Source organism: Callospermophilus lateralis, chromosome 5 (assembly GCF_048772815.1).
Source record: "Callospermophilus lateralis isolate mCalLat2 chromosome 5, mCalLat2.hap1, whole genome shotgun sequence".
In the NCBI taxonomy this organism is placed as follows: Eukaryota; Metazoa; Chordata; class Mammalia; order Rodentia; family Sciuridae; genus Callospermophilus; species Callospermophilus lateralis.
The window spans coordinates 56,501,815-56,523,639 of NC_135309.1; the positions used below are offsets into that span (position 1 = coordinate 56,501,815).

The following is a 21,825-nucleotide window of genomic DNA, read 5'->3' on the forward strand; positions in this document are numbered from 1 at the left end:
TACATATTTATACATGCACACAACATAGGATAAAATTTGGCCAATTACATTCCCCAATATTTCTCCTTACCCTCCTCTCCTTCCTTCCTTTCCTCTATTATACTGATCTTCCTTCGATTTTCATAATCCCCTTGGCCCCCACCCCTTTCTTTTCCTTTCTCATCTTTAGCTTCCACATATGAGAGAAAACATGTAACCTTTGAACTTCTGAGTTTGCTTATTTCACATAACATCATGTTCTCAAGTTCTATCCATTTACCTGCAAATGACATAATTTCATTTTTCTTTATGCCTGAATAAAAATGTGTATATATACCACATTTTCTTCATCTATTCATCCATTGATGGACACCAAGGTCCAGTCCTATTTATTTATTTAAATTTTATTTTTAATTTATTTAATTATTCTAATTTGTAATAAAGGAAGCAGAATGCATTCCCACTCAGAATACACATATAGAGTACAATTTTTCATTTTTCCAGTTGTACACAAATAGAGTCACACTATTTGTATCTTTATACATGTACTTAAGATAATGATGTCCATCTCATTCCACCTTCTTTCCTACCCCAATGCCTTCTCCCTTCTCCTCCCTCCCCTTTGCCATATCCAGAGTTTCTCCATTTCTCCCATGCTCCTCCCCCACCTCCATTATGGATCAGCATCCACATACTAGAGAAAACATTCTGTCTTTGTTTTGGGATTGGCTTTCTTGACTTAGCATGCTATTCTCCAACTCCATCCATTTACCTGTAAATGCCATGATTTTATTCTCTTTTAATGCTGAGTAATATTCCATTGTGTATATATATCACAGTTTCTTTATCCATTCATCTATTGAAGGGCATCTAGGTTGGTTCTACAATTTAGTTATTATGAAATGTGCTGCTATAAACATCCATGTGGCTACGTCATTGTATTATGCTGTTTTTCAGTCCTTTAGGTATAAGCCAAGGACTGGGATAGCTGGGTCAAGTGGTGGTTCCATTCTAAGCTTTCCAAGTAATTTCCATACTGCTTTCCAGATTGGTTGCACCAATTTGGAAGGGCACATTAATACATTCCCACCAGCAGTGTATTAATGTGCCCTTTTCCCCACATCCTCACCAACACTTATTGTTTTTTGTTTTCTTCATAGCTGACATTATGATGGAGCGAGATGAAATATTAGAGTAGTTTTGATTTGCATTTCTCTAATTGTTGAACATTTTTTCATGTTTGTTGATCGATTGTATTTTATCTTCTAAGTGTCTGTCCTATTCCTTGGTCCATTTATTGATTGGGTTATTTGGGGTTTTTTTTGGTGTTAAGTTTTTGAGTTCTTTATATATATCTTAGAGATTAGTGCTGTATCTGATGTGCATATGGTAAAAATTTTCTCCCGTTCTGTAGGTTCTCTCTTCATCTCAGATTGTTCCTTTTGCTGAGAAGAAGCTTTTCAGTTGGAATCCATCCCATGTATATATTCTTGATTTTATTTCTTGTGCTATAGGAGTCTTATTAAGGAAGTCAGGGTTTAATCCAACATGATGAAGATTTGGGCCTACTTTTTCTTCTGTTAGGCACAAGGTCTCTCAGGTCTAATTCCTAGGTCCTTGATCCACTTTGAGTTGAGTATTGTGCATGGTGAGAGATAGGGGCTTAATTTCATTTTACTGCATATAGATTTTCAGTTTTCCCAGCACCATTTGTTGAAGAGGCTATCTTTTCTCCAATGTATGTTTTTGGCATCTTTGTCTAGTATGAGATAACTGTATTTATGTGGGATTGTCTCTGTGTCATCTGTTCTATACTATTCATCTATATGTCTATTTTGGTGCCAATACATGCCATTTTTGTTACTATTGCTCTGTAGTATAGTTTAAGGTCTTGTATAGTGATGCCACCTGGTTCACTCTTCTTAATAAGGATTGCTTTAGCTATTCTGGGTCTCTTTTTTTTTTTCCAGATGAATTTCATGATTGTTTTTTTCAATTTCTATGAGGAATGTCATTGGGATTTTGATTGGAATTGCATAAATCTGTATAGTGCTTCTGGTAGTATGGTCATTTTGACGATATTAATTCTGCCTATCCAAGAGCAAGGTAGATCTTTCAATATACTAAGGTCTTCTTTAATTTCTTTAGCGTTCTGTAGTTTTCACCTCTTTTGTTGATTCCCAAGTATTTTATTTTATTTTTTTTATTGAGGCCATCGTAGGGGTAATTTTCCTAGTTTGTTTCAGAGGATTTGTCACGGGTGTACAGAAATGCCTTTGATTTATGGGTATTGATTTTATATCCTGCTACTTTGGTGAATTCATTTATTAGTTCTAGAAGTTTTCTAGTGGAATTGTTTTTGGATCCTCTAGGTATAGAATCATGTCATCAACAAATAGTGATAGCTTGATTTCTTCTTTTCCTATCCGTATCCCTTTAATTTCTTTTGTCTGTCTAATTGCTCTGGCTACAATTTCAAGAATTATGTTAAATAGAAGTGGTGAAAGAGGGCCTCCTTGTCTTGTTACAGTTTTTAGAGGGAATTCCTTTCAATTTTTCTTCATTTAGAATGACTTGGCATAGATAGCTTTTACAACATTGAGATATATTTCTGTTATCCCTAGTTTTTCTAGTGCTTTGAACATGACAGGGTGCTAAAGTTTCTCAAATGCTTTTTATGCATCTATTGAGTTGATCATGTGATTCTTATCTTTAAGTATATTGCGGAGATGAATTACATTTATTGATTTCTGTACATTGGACCCACCTTGCATCCCTGGGATGAACCCCACTTGATCTTAATGCCCTATCTTTTTAATATGTTTTTATATTCGATTTGCCAGATTGTATTGAGAATTTTTGCATCTATGTTCATTGGAGATATTGGTCTGAAGTTTTCTTTCTTTGATGTGTCTTTTTCTGGTTTTGGAATCAGGGTGATATTGGCCTCATAGAATGAGTTTGGAAGTGTTCCCTCTTTTTCTATTTAATGGAATAATTTGAGGAGTATGGGTATTAGTTCTTCTTTGAATGTCTTGTAGGACTCAGCTTTGTAACCATCTGGTTCTGGGCTTTTCTTGGTTGGTAGGCTTCTGATGTTGTCTTCTATTTCTTTGCTTGAAATTGATCTGTTTAACTTGTGTACTTCATCCTGATTCAATATGGGCAAATTATATGACTCTAGAAATTTGTCGATGCCTTTGATATTTTTTATTTTATTGGAGTACAGGTTTTCAAAATAATTTCTAATTATCTTCTACATTTCTATAGTGCCTGTTGTGGTATTTCCTTTTCATCATAGATTTTAGTAATTTGGATTTTCTTTCCTGGTCTTTGTTAGCATGGCTAAGGGTTTATCAATTTTATTTATTTTTTCAAAGAACCAACTTTTTGTTTTGTCTATTTTTTTCAATTTGTTTGTTTGTTTGTTTTGCTTTCATTGATTTTGGCTCTGATTTTAATTATTTTCTGTCTCCCACTGCTTTTGGTGTTGATATGTTATTCTTTTTCTAGAGATGCAATGTTAGGTCATTTATTTGTTGACCTTTTCTTCCTTTAAGGAATGAAATACATGCAGAGAACTTTCATCTTAGTACTGCCTTCATAGTGTCCCAGAGATTTTGGTATGTTATATCAATGTTCTCATTGACCTCTAAGAGTTCTTTAATATCCTCTTTGATGTCTTCTGCAATGCATTATTCTATTCATTCAGTAGCATGTTATTAAGTCTCCAGGTGTTGGAGTAGCTTCTATTTTTTATCATTGATTTCTAATTTCATTCCATTATGTTCTGATAGAATGCAGGGTAGTATCTCTACTTTTTTGTATTTGCTAAGACTTGCGTTATAGTATAATATATGATCTATTTTAGAGAAGGATCCATGTGCTGCTGAGAAGAAAGTGTATTCACTCGTTGATGGATGAAATATTCTATTAAGTCTAAGATATTGATTGTATTATTGAGTTCTGTGGTTTTTCTGTTTAGCTTTTGTATAGATCTATGCAGTGGTGAAAGAGGTGTGCTTAAGTCATCCAGAATTATTGTATTGTGGTCTATTTGAGTCTTAAAATTGAGAACAGTTAGTTTGATGAATGTAAATGCTCCATTGTTTGGGGCATATATATTTATAATTGTTATGTCTTGTTGATGTATGTTTCTCTTAAAAAGTATGAAATGTCCTTCTTTATCCCTTTTGATTAACTTTGACTTGAAGTCTACTTTATTTGATATGAGGATGGAAACCCCTGCTTATTTTCACAGTCCATGTGAGTGGTATGTTTTGTCCCAACCTTTCACTTTTAGTTTGTGGCTCTTTTCCTATGAAATGAGTGTCTTAAAGGAAGCATATTGTTGGGACTTTTTTTTTTTTTTTTTTAAAAATCCAATCTGTTAGTCAATGTCTTTTGATTGGTAAGGTTAGGCCATAAAAATTCAGGGTTATTATTGAGACATGATTTGTATTCCCAGCCATTTTCATTTTTTTTTTGATATTTGACTTGGTTTCTCATTTGTTTGGTTTTTCCTTTAGTGTAGTACCTCCCTTTGCCGATTTTCATTTTCTTTTCATGCAATATTTTGCCAAGGATGTTCTGTAGTGCAGGCTTTCTAGTTGTAAATTCTTTTAACTTTTGCTTATCGTTGAAGGTTTTTATTACGTCATCAAATGCTTAATTTTGCTAGATATAAAATTCTTGATTGGCATCCCTTTTCTTTCAAAACTTAGTAAAAATTCCAGGATCTTCTACCTTTTAGCATCTGATTTGAGAAATCTGCAGATATTCTAATTGGTTTCCCCCATATGTAATCTGATTTATTTCTCTTGTGGCTTTTTAAATTCTCTCCTTATTCTGTATACTAGGCATTTTTGTTTTATAATGTGCCTTGGTTTAGATCTGTTGTGATTTTGTACATTTAGTGTCCTAGAAGCCTCTTGTATTTGATTTTCCAATCCATTCTTTATGTCTGGAAAATTTTCTGATATTATTTTATTGAATAGATTGTTCTTCCTTTGGTTTGAAACTCTATGCCTTCCTCTATCCGAATAATTCTTTTTTAAAAAATTTTTTATTTTCAGTGGACACAACATCTTTATTTTACTTTTATGTGGTGCTGAGGATTGAACCCAGCAGCCCGCGCATGCCAGGCGAGCACGCTACCACTAGAGCCACATCCCCAGCCCAATTTATTTATTTATTTATTTTTTAGATGTAGTTGGACACGATACCTTTATTTTCTTTATATGTGGTACTGAGGGTCGAACCCGGGGCCCTGTATGTGCTAGACAAGCGCTCTACCACTGAGCCACAACCCCAGCCTCCCTGAATAATTCTTAAATTTGGTCTTTTTATATTATCCCATAATTCTTGAATGTTCAGCTCATGGTTTCTTACATTCTTCAATGTGTGGTCAAGTTTATTTTCAAGATTATATATTTCATCTTCATTGTCTGAGGTTCTGTCTTCAAAATGATCTAATCTGTTAGTGAGGTTTTCTTGAATTTTTAATTTGGTTTATTGTTTCCTTCATTTCAAGAATTTCTGTTTTTTTAAAGAACCTTTATCTTCATATTGAAGTAATCTTTTGCTTCCTGTATTTGCTTATGTAGCTCTTTATTGAAATGATCTTTTGTTGCCTGCATTTGCTCTCTTATAGGATCCTTTAATTTACAGAATATTTTAATTATGTGCATCCTGAACTCCTTCTCTGTCATTTCTTCTGTTGTGCTGGCCAAGAATTCTGATAATGTAGTGTCTTTGTTTGTTTTGGGCACTTTATTCCCTTGTTTTTTCATATTGTTTGTGGTCTTCCCTTCTAGCGCTGTGGGTCTGAGTTGTCACAGTTTTTACCACATAGGCGTATAGTGTCCAATACCTCTCCTTTCAGGAGGAGATCAATAGTAACAGATCCCAATACAAACAATATCTAGCCTTAAAACAAATAGCTCCTATCAAGACGTTTATAGTTTTGTCACAGTATATAGAAATGTTGAGTTCAATTATTATCTACAATAGAAATAGTAGATTTGCAAAGGGGTCTACAGTTTCTGATGGTTGACAAAGAGAGAACTGGGGTGTAAGGTGGGGTGTAGAATGAGATGTTAAGGAGGTAGGATATAGAGCATAAACAGTTATTAGATCTTAGGAAGCATGAAAGAGGAATCTAAAAATGTTGGCTATTAGCAGGTTAAAAGAGAGAACGTGATTTTGGGGAAACAAGTAAGTGGGGGAGACAATAGAGAAAGTAAACAAACATAAAAAATAAGAAAAATAAAAAATGTTAAAATAGAAGATAAAATAATATACAACACAACTGTAATATACTATTCAGGCATCCAAGTCCTTGGTATCCTAATTCATGAAAAGTACTTGGTTTCACAAATGTTGGGGATGTGAGGGTGAGAGATGAGATAGAGAAAAGAAAGAAATAAAAAAGAGGAAAGAAACAAAAACATTTCAGAGGAAAATACAAGGATTGTTTTTGTTGGAATTCAGTTTTTTTTCCTGCTTCCCTTTTCATCCAATAGGTGAGGTTTTCTTTTGTTTGCTGGTATTTTCACTCTCAGGATGGTTAGATTATTAGGGTAGCAGGGCTGGTCTTGGGGTCAGAGCTCTTGCAGGTGGGATATAGCACTTGCTGGTCCCCAGTGGGAGACTGCACCCCAAGGATCTCCTTTGGGGTCTGCTGGTGTGATGTGGGTACCTAGTCTTCTTATCTCCTTGTATCTCCTGTAGACCTCAAATTCCTGGTCTCTAATTTAGTCTCTAAACTGTATATCCCTCACCCCTTCCCTTTCTACCTCCCATTCCAGAACCTCCTCTCTGGAGGTCTTTTGGGCTATGCTCTGGAGGTTGCACACCTGTTATGGAGAGCTCTTTTGTATTGGGCAATTTAGAGCCAGGCTTTGTGAGCCATAGTGGGCTGTGTAGCCATAAGCACTGTGCCCGGTTAGTGGTTGCTGGGGAGAGGGGAAAGTTAGGGACTATAGGTACCTTGATAATGCTTCTAAGCCCCTGTCAATGTTCCTAGCTGGAAGTTGCCCCAAGTAAAGATGGTGACAAAGGTGTCCCAAGATGTAGGCAGCTGCTTTCAGCAATGGGGTGTCAGGTTGGGTCAGGCCGGGTGGTGGCGTGCTCAGAGATGTAGCTCTGTGGTGTGCAGTGTTGGCTGTCTCCAGACCCTGTCCAGTATCTCCAGGTGCAGACTACTATGTGTAGGGAAGTATGGTATTGGTTGCAGTATCCCAAGATGGAGGTGACCAGGAGAGCCCCACGTTGGTTGATGGGGTTCCACACTGGAGTTGTGGTGGGAAGTCCTGTGTGGGAGCTACTGTAGAATTCCTGTTTGGGTTTATAACCAGGGGTCCTGCACTGACATTGAGTCCTGTGGACCTGTGCGGGCACAGTGGATTCCTGCATGGGAGCAGCTGTCGGGTCCTGTAATAACTTGTAGAGAAATAGTATTCCTACTGCTTGAATCCTAGGTCACAGAGCAACAAAGAATGCAGCCTCCCTGTAGCCCTTGTAGTTATTTATTTATTTATTTTTTATGAGACATGGTCTTGTTAGGTCACTGAGACTGGAGTTGAACTTGCAATCCTCTGCCTGAGCCTCCTGAGTCACTGGGAGTAAAGGCAAGCATTACCATGTCTGGCTTCATTGTTTTTTTTTCCTATTGATTGTCTGGTTTTTGGTTGTTAATTTTCTCCTTTATTATTATTTTCTCCTTTCTTTTACTTATTTTTGATAGTAATGATAGGAATACAGACATAGATAAGTGGTTCAGAATATAAAGTCCTAAAATTGACCATAGACAGGTCAATTGATTTGTGAGAATGATGCTGAAGCAACTCAAGGAAGAAGAATAGTTTTGTCAATAAGCAGTATAAGTAGGTATCAACATTGGAAAACATGAATCTAAACTTTTACCCCACGCTACAAGCAAAACAAAATTAAAACCAAAAACCTTCAAAATGGATAACTTGAAATGTAACAACCAAAACTGTAAAACTAATAGAAGAAATAATAGGAGAAAATATAATATACATTATAATATAATTATGTTTATATTTTATATAATTATAATCTGGAGAGTAGTCAGAGTTCTTATTGGACATAAAAAAGCATGAATACTAAGAGAAACCTGATACATTGAACTTCATTAAAATGTAAAACTTCTTTTAAAGATGCATTAAGAATACACCAATGAGGGGCTGGGGTTGTGGCTCAGCGGCAGAGCGCTTGCCTAACACATGCGGGGTCCTGGGTTTGATCCTCAGCACCACATATAAATAAATAGATAGATAGGTAGGTAGATAGATAGATAGATAGATAGATAGATAAAGGTGTTTTGTCCAACTACAATTGAAAAATAAATATTTTTTTAAAAAATACAACAATGAAAAGTAATCTGTAGTCTCAAAAAGTATTTGTGAAATTTCATCTGAAAATGACTTGTATCTACAGTATAACAAGAACTATTACAAGTTTATGACAAGTAATCTAATTTTCTTTTTTGAAAAATATTTTATTAGTTGTTGATGGATCTTTATCGTATCTATGTATGTATGTATGTGTGTATTTATTTATATGCAGTGCTGAGGATTGAACCCAGTGCCTCACACATGCTAGGCAAGCGCTCTACCACTGAGCCACAACCCCAGCCATTCTAATTTTCAAAATGAGCAAAATACTTGAACAAACACTTCACAAAAAGATGATGAGTAGTAACAATGAAACATCAGTCACCAATGAAATGTGAATTAAATCACAATAAGCTAATATTTCACAGCTATTAACATGGCTAAAATTTTAAAAACCAAGTACACTAAATGTTGTACAAGCTTTAAAGCAAATGAAATTCTTGTATGTTAATTGGCATATGAAATGACACATCTCTTTAGAAAACAGTTCTGTCGAGCTGGGGCTGTAGCTCAATGGTAGAGCACTTGCCTAGCATGAGTAAGGTACTTTGTTCGATTCTCAGCACCATATATAAATAAATGAACAAAAAAAATCCCATCAATGTCTAAAAAAAAAAAAAAAACAAAACAAAAAAAACAGTTATTTATTTTCTTATAAATTTAAACCTACGTTTACCATAAGATGCCATGATACTGTGCCTAACACCCATACATAAATACTCACCTCATAATTTCACCCATGAAAATATATATCCACACAAAAACTTTTGTAAGAATATCTGTAACAGCTTTTTTCCACAGTAGCTTCAAACTGGAAGCTCCTCAGAGGCCATCAGTAATGAATAGTTAAATATATTGTGCTGTACTGTTCAGCAGAGGTTCACTGGATTAAACAAAGAGGAATAGGAAAGACAGTACACTGAATCAGAAATAACTTTCCTATGTTTTCACACAACCAATGAAACTCCACATCATGTACAACCACAGGAATGGGATCCCAATTAGAATAATTTATAGTCCATGTGTGTATAATATGACAAAATATACTCTAATGTCATATATATCTAAAAAGAACAAATAATAAAAATTTAAAAAATATATTAAATGGGCTTGGGGGTGGGGAGTAAAGAACTATGAAGCATGGAATACCATGAATGACTCATGAAAACATATTGAGTGAAAGAATTTAAGCATGAATCTATCCTGTATGATTCCATTAATGTAAAACTCTATAAAAAATAAAGTCTAATTTATGACAAAAGCAGATAAGTGGTCCTGGGGAGATGGCTGCGAAAGGAGTGCAGCACTCCCGTGTACTGCGTCACTGAGCAGGAAAAAGACAAGGTAGAATGGATAAAAGCTAGCTTGTTAGGAATTTCCAGCAAAATTGGGGTGCTCCGAAACCTAGAGGAAGGATTTCCATTGCATAAGGACCTGCTACTGGAGCTCAAACGCGAGAGATTTGTCCGCACGGAGGGTCACGCTGCGTATGCAGCAAAACGCCCCGCGGCCAGAGTCTGCGGCGCTCGCTGGGAAACGACGGTAAGATAACAATGCAAAGATACAGCGCTACGGATTCTGCAGGCTCCCGCCAGCTGTGCAAATACTGTACTCAGAGCTGAATTCTGGGCTTGAGACGGAGAAGGAAGCCATCCAATTCGGTTCTCCACATCGGTCAGACCACAGAGGAAGCCAGCGGCCACCATCTTGGAGAGCTGACGTCAGCATCTCTGTTTTTTTTTTTTTTTTTGACTGATCACAGCTCTTTCAGCTATAGATCAGCGGGGAAAACTTAAGGGCCCCTCCCAGCTCTCCTGTGATCGCAATAGCCAGACCGAGGGCGGCACGGGAGCCGGCGGCAGCTGCGGCTGCGGCGAGGGAGCCGGCGGCAGCTGCGGCTGCGGCGAGGGAGCCGGCGGCAGCTGCGGCTGCGGCGAGGGAGCCGGCGGCAGCTGCGGCTGCGGCGAGGGAGCCGGCGGCAGCCGGGGCAGCGGCATGGGAGCCGGCCGGAACCGGCGGGAGCCGCAGCAGCGGCGCGGGAGCCGGTGGGAGCCGCGGCGGCGCTGGCACAGGAGCCGGCAGGAACCGCGCGGCGCGGGACTCCCAGCTACCGCTCCCACCAGTGCTGACAACTGAGGTCTCTTACACCGACTCGCCTTGGCGTGGGACTCACGGCTACCGCTCCCACCAGTGCTGACAACTGAGGTCTCTTGCATCAGATACGGGGGCGTGGCTACCAGAAGGTAAGCAAATTTGCTGGGGGTTCTCAGCCCCAAGCTCTACAAACTTAGGGCCTGAGGGAGGCAAACAAGGAGAGTGTGCCCAGGCACTAATGAAACAGCTGCTCCACGCGTGTGCAAGGTAGGTGGAACTGTGACCACCGACAAAACAGGCCCAGTGGACTGCCAGACACATCGCTCAGATTGGGGGAGGGGCAGAGCCGCCGGGCGCCTGCAAGTTACGCAGACCTGCGAATCACCAGCAGATCAGGCCCAGCAACCGCGGAGCGGCAGAGCCACCCCTGGGCCTGCAAGCTAGGTCCATTTGCCACCCACCGGCAGGTCAGGCCCAACAAACTGCGGAAGGGCACAGCTGCCCCACGAGCCTGCTAGGTAGGCAGAACCCTGACCATCGACAGAACAGGCCCAGCGGCCGGCCAGACACATCGCCCCGCCCCGGTTGGGGGAGGGGCAGAGCCGCCGGGCGCCTGCAAGTTAGGCAGACCTGCGAATCACCAGCAGATCAGGCCCAGCAACCGCGGAGCGGCAGAGCCACCCCTGGGCCTGCAAGATAGGCGCACTTGCCACCCACCGGCAGGTCAGGCCCAACAAACTGCGGAGGGGCACAGCTGTACCACGAGCCTACTAGGTAGGCAGAACCCTGACTACCGACAGAACAGGCCCAGAGGCCGGCCAGACACATCGCCCCGCCCCAGTTGGGGGAGGGGCAGAGCCGCCGGGCGCCTGCAAGTTACACAGACCTGCGACTCACCAACAGATCAGGCCCAGCAACCACGGAGCGGCAGAGCCACCCCCGGGCCTGCAAGGTAGGCGCACTTGCCACACACCAGCAGGTCAGGCCCAACAAACTGCGGAGGGGCACAGCTGCCCCACGAGCCTGCTAGGTAGGCAGTACCCTGACCACCAACAGAACAGGCTCAGAGGACGGCCAGACACATCGCCCCGCCCCGGTTGGGGGAGGGGCAGAGCCGCCAGGCGCCTGCAAGGTAGGCAAACCTGCGTCTCACCAGCATATCAGGCCCAGCAACCCGCGGAGCGGCAGAGCCACCCCCGGGCCTGCAAGGTAGGCGCACTTGCCACCCACTGGCAGGTTAGGCCCAGCAACTCTCGGAGGGACACAGCTGTTCCACGCACGTGCAAGGTAGGCGGAACCGTGACCACTGACAAAACAGGCCCAGTGGCCCGCCAGATACATCGCCCCGGTTGGGGGAGGGGCAGAGCCGCCACCAGCGCCTTTTAGGTAGACAGACCTGCAACCGACAGACAGAACAGGCCTAGTGGCCAGCGGAGGGGCAAAGCCGCTGCTCACGCCTGCAAGGTAGGCGGACCTGTGACCACCGAAAGAACAGGCCCATCGAAAGTACAGGCACAGCGGCCTCCCGGCGTGGTAGGCACATTGCCTCAATTGGAGGAGGGGCAGAACCACCGCCAAAGCCTGCGAGGGAGACTTTGCAGCTATACAAGAGCAATATAAATATATAGGGGGAAAATCAATAACACAACAGTTTCACCAAGCAGAAAGAAACGCGATCAATATGAAAAGACAAGGAAAGAAAGGACCACAAGCAATGCAGGTCAACTCAACTTTAGAAGAGGTAATATCTGCAGCAGATGGAATGTCAGATAAAGAATTCAGGATATACATGCTTCAGATGATCTGGAGTCTCAAGGAAGACATTAGACAGCAAAATCAGACAATGAAAGACCACTTCGACCACTTTGACAATAAATTACATAAACAAATCCAAGAAGCAAAAGATCAATTATACAGGGAGATAGAGGTTATAAAAAACAAACAAACAGAAATCCTGGAAATGCAGGAAACAATAAACCAACTTAAAAACTCAATTGAGAATACTACCAGCAGAGTAGAACACTTAGAAGATAGAACATCAGACAATGAAGACAAAGTATTTCAACTGGAGAAGAACATAGACAGCTCAGCAAAGCTGTTAAGAAACCATGAGCAGAACATTCAAGAAATATGGGATAACATAAAGAGACCAAACTTAAGAGTCATTGGGATACAGGAAGGTACTGAGGTCCAAACCAAAGGAATGAGCAATCTATTCAACGAAATAATACGAGAAAACTTCCCAGACTTGAAGAACGAGACAGAATCCCAAATCCTAGAAGCCTACAGGACGCCGAATGTGCAAAATCATAAGAGATCCACACCTAGACACATTATAATGAAGATGCCCAACATACAGAATAAGGAGAGAATTTTAAAAGCTACAAGAGAAAGGAAGCAGATTACATTTAGGGGTAAACCAATCAGGATAACAGCTGATCTTTCAACACAGACTCTGAAAGCTAGAAGATCCTGGAATAACATATTTCAAACACTGAAAGAAAATGGGTTCCAACCAAGAATCGTGTATCCCGCGAAATTAAGCTTCAGGATGGAAGATGAAATTAAAACCTTCCATGATAAACAAAAGTTAAAAGAATTTGCAGCTAGAAAACCATCTCTTCAAAACATCCTCGGCAAAATATTACAGGAAGAGGAAATGGAAAATATCAATGAAAACCAACAGCGGGAGGTAGTACAGTAAAGGGGGGGAGATAATCAAAGAGGAAAACAAACCATGTTTAGTAACATAAATAAACAAATATGGCTGGAAGAACAACCCATATCTCAATAATAACCCTAAATGTTAATGGCTTAAACTCACCAATTAAGAGACACAGGCTAGTAGAATGGATCACAAAACAAGACCCAACAATATGCTGCCTTCAGGAGACGCATTTGATAGGAAAAGACATACATAGACTGAAGGTGAAAGGTTGGGAAAATTCATATCACTCATATGGACTTCGGAAACAAGCAGGAGTGTCCATACTCATATCAAATAAAATAGATTTCAAGCCAAAGTTAATCAAAAGGGATGAAGAGGGACACTACATACTTCTCAAGGGAACCATACACCAACAAGACATAACAATCATAAATATATATGCCCCAAACAATGGTGCAGCTATGTTCATCAAACAAACTCTTCTCAAGTTCAAGAGTCTAATAGACCACCATACAATAATCATGGGAGACTTCAACACACCTCTCTCACCACTGGACAGATCTTCCAAACAAAAGTTGAATAAGGAAACTATAGAGCTCAATAACACAATTAATAACCTAGACTTAATTGACATATATAGAATATACCACCCAACATCAAGCAGTTACACTTTTTTCTCAGCAGCACATGGATCCTTCTCAAAAATAGATCATATATTATGTCACAGGGCAACTCTTAGACAATATAAAGGAGTAGAGATAATACCATGCATCTTATCTGACCATAATGGAATGAAATTGAAAATTAATGATAAAAGAAGTAAGGAAAAATCATGCATCACTTGGAGAATGAACAATAGGTTACTGAATGATCAATGGGTTATAGAACACATCAAGGAGGAAATTAAAAAATTCTTAGAGATAAATGAAAACACAGACACAACATATCGGAATCTATGGGACAAATTGAAAGCAGTTCTAAGAGGAAAATTTATTGCTTGGAGTTCATTCCTTAGAAAAAGAAAAAACCAACAAATAAATGATCTAATACTTCAACTCAAAATCCTAGAAAAAGAAGAGCAAAACAACAGCAAAAGAAGTAGAAGACAAGAAATAATTAAAATCAGAGCTGAAATTAATGAAATCGAAATGAAAGAAAAAATTGAAAAAATTGACAAAACTAAAAGTTGGTTCTTTGAAAAAATAAATAAAATCGACAGACCCTTAGCCACGCTAACGAAGAGAAGAAGAGAGAGAACTCAAATTACCAGCATACGGGATGAAAAAGGCAATATCACAACAGACACTTCAGAAATACAGAAGATTATCAGAAACTATTTTGAATCCTTATACTCCAATAAAATAGAAGATAGTGAAGGCATCGAAAAATTTCTTAAGTCATATGATTTGCCCAGATTGAGTCAGGAGGATATTGACAACCTAAACAGACCAATATCAATTGAGGAAATAGAAGATACCATCAAAAGACTACCAACTAAGAAAAGCCCAGGACCGGATGGGTATACAGCAGAGTTTTACAAAACCTTTAAAGAGGAACTAATACCAATACTTTTCAAGCTATTTCAGGAAATAGAAAAAGAGGGAGAACTTCCAAATTCATTCTATGAGGCTAACATCACCCTGATTCCTAAACCAGACAAAGACACTTCAAAGAAAGAAAACTACAGACCAATATCTCTAATGAACCTAGATGCAAAAATCCTCAATAAACTTCTGGCGAACCGGATACAAAAACATATCAAAAAAATTGTGCACCATGATCAGGTAGGATTTATCCCTGGGATGCAAGGATGGTTCAATATATGGAAATCAATAAATGTTATTCACCACATCAATAGGCTTAAAAATAAGAACCATATGATCATCTCGATAGATGCGGAAAAAGCATTCGACAAAGTACAGCATCCCTTTATGTTCAAAACTCTAGAAAAAATAGGGATGACAGGAACATACCTCAATATTGTAAAAGCAATCTATGCCAAGCCTCAGGCTAGCATCATTCTGAATGGAGAAAAACTGAAGGCATTCCCTCTAAAATCTGGAACAAGACAGGGATGCCCTCTCTCACCACTTCTGTTCAACATAGTTCTCGAATCACTGGCCAGAGCAATTAGACAGACGAAAGAAATTAAAGGCATAAAAATAGGAAAAGAAGAACTCAAATTATCACTATTTGCAGATGACATGATTCTATACCTAGCAGACCCAAAAGGGTCTACAAAGAAACTATTAGAGCTAATAAATGAATTCAGCAAAGTGGCAGGCTATAAAATCAACACGCATAAATCAAAGGCATTCCTGTATATCAGCGACAAATCCTCTGAAATGGAAATGAGGACAACCACCCCATTCACAATATCCTCAAAAAAAATAAAATACTTGGGAATCAACCTAACAAAAGAGGTGAAAGACTTATACAATGAAAACTACAGAACCCTAAAGAGAGAAATAGAAGAAGATCTTAGAAGATGGAAAAATATACCCTGTTCATGGATAGGTAGAAGTAACATCATCAAAATGGCGATATTACCAAAAGTTCTCTATAGGTTTAATGCAATGCCAATCAAAATCCCAACGGCATTTCTTGTAGAAATAGAGAAAGCAATCATGAAATTCATATGGAAAAATAAAAGACCCAGAATAGCAAAAACAATGCTACGCAGGAAGTGTGAATCAGGCGGTATAGCTATACCAGACTTCAAACTATACTACAGAGCAATAGTAACAAAAACAGCATGGTACTGGTACCAAAACAGGCGGGTGGACCAATGGTACAGAATAGAGGACACAGAAACCAATCCACAAAACTACAACTATCTTATATTCGATAAAGGGGCTAAAAGCATGCAATGGAAGAAGGATAGCATCTTCAACAAATGGTGTTGGGAAAACTGGAAATCCATTTGCAACAAAATGAAACTGAATCCCTTTCTCTCGCCATGCACAAAAGTTAACTCAAAGTGGATCAAGGAACTTGATATCAAATCAGAGACATGGCGTCTGATAGAAGAAAAAGTTGGCTATGATCTACATACTGTGGGGTCGGGCTCCAAATTCCTCAATAGGACACCCATAGCACAACAGTTAATAACTAGGATCAACAAATGGGACTTACTCAAACTAAAAAGTTTTTTCTCAGCAAAAGAAACAATAAGAGAGGTAAATAGGGAGCCTACGTCCTGGGAACAAATCTTTACTCCTCACACTTCAGACAGAGCCCTAATATCCAGAATATACAAAGAACTAAAAAAATTAGACAATGAGATAACGAATAACCCAATCAACAAATGGGCCAAGGACCTGAACAGAAATTTCTCAGAGGAGGACATACAGTCAATCAACAAGTATATGAAAAAATGCTCACCATCTCTAGCAGTCAGAGAAATGCAAATCAAAACCACCCTAAGATACCATCTCACTCCAGTAAGATTGGCAGCCATTAGGAAGTCAAATAGCAACAAGTGCTGGCGAGGATGTGGGGAAAAGGGTACTCTTGTACATTGCTGGTGGGACTGCAAATTGGTGAGGCCAATTTGGAAAGCAGTATGGAGATTTCTTGGAAAGCTCGGAATGGAACCACCATTTGATCCAGCTATTCCCCTACTCGGTCTATTCCCTAAAGACCTAAAAAGAGCACACTATAGGGACACTGCTACATCCATGTTCATAGCAGCACAATTCACAATAGCAAGACTGTGGAACCAACCTAGATGCCCTTCAATAGACGAATGGATAAAAAAAATGTGGCATTTATACACAATGGAGTATTACTCTGCATTAAGAAATGACAAAATCATAGAATTTGGAGGGAAATGGATGGCATTAGAGCAGATTATGCTAAGTGAAGCTAGCCAATCCCTTAAAAACAGATGCCAAATGTCTTCTTTGATATAAGGAGAGTAGCTAAGAACAGAGTAGGGACAAAGAGCATGAGAGGAAGATTAACATTAAACAGGGATGAGAGGTGGGAGGGAAGGGGAGAGAGAAGGGAAATTGCATGTAAATGGAAGGAGACCCTCAGGGGTATACAAGGTTTCATGCAAGAGGAAGTGAGGGGAAAGGAGGAAAAATATAAGGGGGAGAAATGAATTGCAGTGGAGGGGGTAGAGAGAGAAGAGGGGAGGGGAGGGGGGAGGGGGGATGGTAGAGGATAGGAGGGGCAGCAGAATACAACAGACACCAGAATGGCAATATGTAGATCAATGGTTGTGCGACTGATGTGATTCTGCGATCTGTGTATGGGGTAAAGATGGGAGCGCATATCCCACTTGAAACAAAGTGTGAAATATGATATATCAGGAACTATGTAATGTTTTGAACAGCCTACAATAAAAATTAATTAAAAAAAAAAAAAAAAGCAGATAAGTGGTAACCTGAGGCTGGAGGTTGTAGTTGAGAAGGAGATTAACAAAGAGTATTTACAGTATTAGTAATGCTTCTTGATTGTGGTTGTAGTTATGCAGGTGTAGAAATTTAGCCAATTTTACTCTTATCATGCAAATTATGGTTTAGTCAAAGGGGTCTCTTTTCTAGTGGTTATCAAATCTGGCTATACTTTAGAATCATGTACATACTGAGCTTTAAAAATACACATTTCTCCACTTTACACCCAAGGAATCAGTCTCCAGCTGTAGGCCTTCTCATGAGTTTTTGAAAAGTTTCAGAGATTATTTTTATTTTCAGCTGGAGTTTAGAAATATTTTTTGATTGTATGACTTTTCATTCTTATGATTCTCAACCTAAAATCCCAGAGCCTGCTATGTACCAGCCATCATACTTGGTTTTGAGAATGATGAGCAAGAGAGACATGCTCTTTTATAATGTGTAGTCTGGTGGGAGGATGGACATTGATTAAATAATAACAAAAATATGTATCTTTAAACCTTAGCAGATGTTGTAGATATCACATATAGAATGTTATGATAGTGCATGATAAAAATTAAAATGTTTTTTCTGATCTTACTTCAGAGCCATCCTTGAAAAAGTGCTTTTCTGAAAGCGCTTAGTATTGCTTACATAGTATGATTATTCATTTGGATAAAATACTTTGCATGCAAACATCTCTTCACCAAAGTATTTTTCTCTCTCATTATTTGTCAGCAATCTTTTAAAACATTAAGAAATCTTTAATATTTAACTTTAGGGACAAAACATTGAAATGTCATCAGCAAATATCTATAAGTATCTAAGTCAGTCTGTGATTATCATTCAGCTATGTGCTATCCAACATTTTGTTACTGAAACAAAAACAACCATTTGAAAATGACAGTTTGTTCTAATAGTGTTGTTTTGGTTGTAGTGGAAGAGTTGTTAATGTTGGTCAAACACAATTGTTTCCTCAAATATATTACACATAATACTAATTGTGTTTAATAATGGATAGTATTGGGATGGAAAATTTGAACTCATGTAAGTTTAGGAAATGGAGGGTAAAATAAATTTAATAAAGTTAAAGAACCTTTAATATGTCACATTTGAAGTCTTTAACATGACTCTCTTTGACCATGGAACCCCTTTTCTCTTGGTTTGTATTTTCATGAATACATACCTAAACAGCTAAAAAAATCTACAATAGCATTTAACAAATTACAATGGCATATTTTAAAAATACACAATAATATTTATGTAAAGGCCTCTTAGACATGGTACTAGATCTGTATTTTGTATTTATATATTGAACTTTTGGAAATGAATTTACACATATTAAAAAAAAATCAGTTCTTCATTCTTGCATCCTTAACTGATAGAGAAAAGTGAAATTTATTTTTCTCTTCTATTTTAGAACAAAGTAGAAGAGATGATTTAGAAGCTTTAGGTCATATGTTCATGTATTTTCTGAGAGGCAGTCTTCCTTGGCAAGGCTTAAAGGTAATGTTTTTATATTTCCTTATTGAGTTTTATAAAATATTAATATATATATTAAGGTCTGTTTTTCTAACCTAATAATTTGAAATTTACAACATTCTTAACATTTTTTTTCCATTTTAGGCTGACACATTAAAAGAGAGATATCAGAAAATTGGAGATACAAAACGAGCTACACCAATAGAAGTGTTATGTGAAAATTTTCCAGGTAATAAATAATGCTAATTGATAAATGTGTTTCTACACAGAAAACCATAAGTGGTTCATTTTGGCTGCTAAAGTTTATAGATACATTTTTTTCATGCTTTGAAAAAGGTGAGCAATTTGTGATTTAAAAGTTGTCAACAATTGATGCATGGACCACAGGGACAGTTTGTGTATTTGCTTTTGCAAGATGATATTAACAGAAGAAAATTTCCTTGATTAATAATATTAACGAATACCAGCTGAAGTAGTATTTTTTAGTGGCATACTTTTATTAAGTTAAAAATACTTGCTAACCAATGCCAAATATAAAGTTTTAGTGTACAGTGTTAGTCGCATAGTTCTCAGTGTCAGGTTCAAAATTTTAGTTTCAAAGTAGTACTTGATTTAGTTTTCAAAGTACAGTAAAATCTTACTGAGTTTACTAGCTTTAGGCTAATTTTATGTTGGAGAGCTGTATATATTTATGCAAGTACTGTTTTTCCTGGTAGATTTATGGCAACTCTAATTAAACTAACAAAAATTCAAAGTTTTTAAATCAGTTGAGAAATAAGAATAATTTATTAATAATGTACTAAAATACCTACTGTGATTTGTGCAGCAATATTAAGTGAAAAGAACTGAATTTGAAGATACAAGAACTGAGTTCCTGTCTCACTCCAATATTAACTGGTTCTCCCGTACAATGCTGGGATTATTATTGTGGTGATAATTTCAATATAATTTGAGCCTTTTTAAAAGCATGCTTATTATTCATTGTCAGCAAACTTCAATTATGTTTTTTCTTTCCTGCTGTAACCTATGGAAATGGAAAATTAAGTAAACATTGGTTGTTGCAGTTTAGGTGTAGGCAGATTGGCTGACTATCATTATAAAATTCAGAATGGAAAATGGAGGTAATTAAGTAATTCAGCTAAGTGATTAGCCAGAAAGTGGAAGAGTGAGAGTCACTGTATGATGAATGTCACCTGGCACCACTATTGTTGCCTGTTGGGCTGGGATGTGTAGCATTCTTTTACTGACTGCCTGTGAATTGTAGCAGAAAAGCAGCTAGGTCTCCATGTCAGAGGTAGGAGAAAATTGATATCCCATCGTCTCTATAGTCACTTTCTGTACTCTGAGAGGTGATACTAATTTTTACTATTTACTCACCATTTTGCCTGTTGCTTTGTATGTCTTCCTTCCCACTTCTTTTCCTCCTGGAATATATGAGCTTTAAAAAAGTGTGTACCTAATACATTTGGGATTTATGTTGACATGCTGAGATTTGTATATAATTGAATAATTGTGCTCATTTGACCAGAAATTAAGTGAAGACTTATACTCTGCTCTTGTGTTTTATATTTGAGGTGTTTTTTAGCCTTTTTAGCTCAGTTGGTTAAAATACCACTCATAGCCAAGCTTAGGAATTTGAATCCCCTATTGATCAATTTGTGTATGTCACTGATTCTAAAGGAAATCCAGCAATCTGGTGCAAATGCTTTCATATAAGTAAGTTCCCACCAATGTTTAAAATAAATGTTTAAATTGATGCTAAGTATGATGCTATATAAAGATTAAATAATTATGCATTATTAAGCTGCTAATTTAGCATCTATGGCTCAAGATTTCTATCAAAAATATTATAAAGTAGAACATTTATCTTTGCTAATAAAATGAAGCAAAAATAGTGGTTAAACTTCTCACTTATCTTTTGTCCTTATTTCCTTTCTTCTTCTCCCTTTTTAATTTTGTTGTCATTAAACTCAGAAAATTTTAAATTGAAATATAATTTGCTACATTTTTCATGTTTTTACAATACAGTGTGCTTTTAGACATTTAAAAGAATCTTATTGTTGAATGTTTTATAAAAATGTAGTCGGAATATGTTTTTTTCTTTTCTAGAAGAAATGGCAACATATCTTCGTTATGTAAGAAGGTTAGATTTTTTTGAAAAGCCAGATTATGACTACCTAAGAAAGCTTTTTACTGACTTGTTTGATCGAAAAGGATATATGTTTGATTATGAATATGACTGGATTGGTAAACAGTTGGTGAGTATGGTATATAGTAAAACATTATTTATAGTATTTATTTTCTTTTTAACAGCAGTGCGGATCCTTCAGTTTAGAAGAGTTGAGAAAAAGTAATTTTTAAAGAGGATTCATTTTGTTTCCCATTTTGGGACATTTCTTAGGTGACATTATGTTATTCCTTCAGTACTAGGGATTGAACCCAGAGGTACTTTACCACTGAGCTATATATCCCCAGCCCTTTTCATTTTCTGAGTCACCGTCTGGCTTAGTTGCTCAGGCAGGCTTTGAACTTGCCAAGGCTGGCCTCAAATTTGTGATCCTCCTGCCTTAGTCTCCTGAGTTGGTGGAATTATAGGCATGTGTCACTGCTCCCAGATTCAGATATACTTTTTTGTATAATATATTTTCATGATTAGCTTACTGTGTAATACATTGAAATTTGAGAGCTTTTGAAAAATTTCAAACATTGAAAATAAGTGATTTTGTTAGTTTTATTTAAAAAAAATTATTCCTTTAATTTTATTAAAATAATTTATTCTGTTTATGCATTAAAATAATTT

General features: G+C 37.9%; 1 protein-coding gene across 9 annotated transcripts in view; it reads left to right on the plus strand.

Moving 5' to 3' along the window:
• Positions 1–21,825, plus strand: part of Csnk1g3 (casein kinase 1 gamma 3) — a 115,243-nt gene that overhangs the window by 61,732 nt on the left and 31,686 nt on the right. For 5 of the 9 annotated variants that reach the window (XM_076856682.1, XM_076856684.1, XM_076856686.1 and 2 more), the window contains 3 exons: positions 18,964–19,049; positions 19,170–19,254; positions 21,135–21,283. In XM_076856682.1, coding sequence (XP_076712797.1) covers positions 18,964–19,049; positions 19,170–19,254; positions 21,135–21,283 — 320 coding nt within the window. The remainder of the gene's footprint in view (positions 1–18,963; positions 19,050–19,169; positions 19,255–21,134; positions 21,284–21,825) is intronic. The other 4 variants (XM_076856683.1, XM_076856685.1, XM_076856688.1 and 1 more) reach the window with 1 other exon arrangement.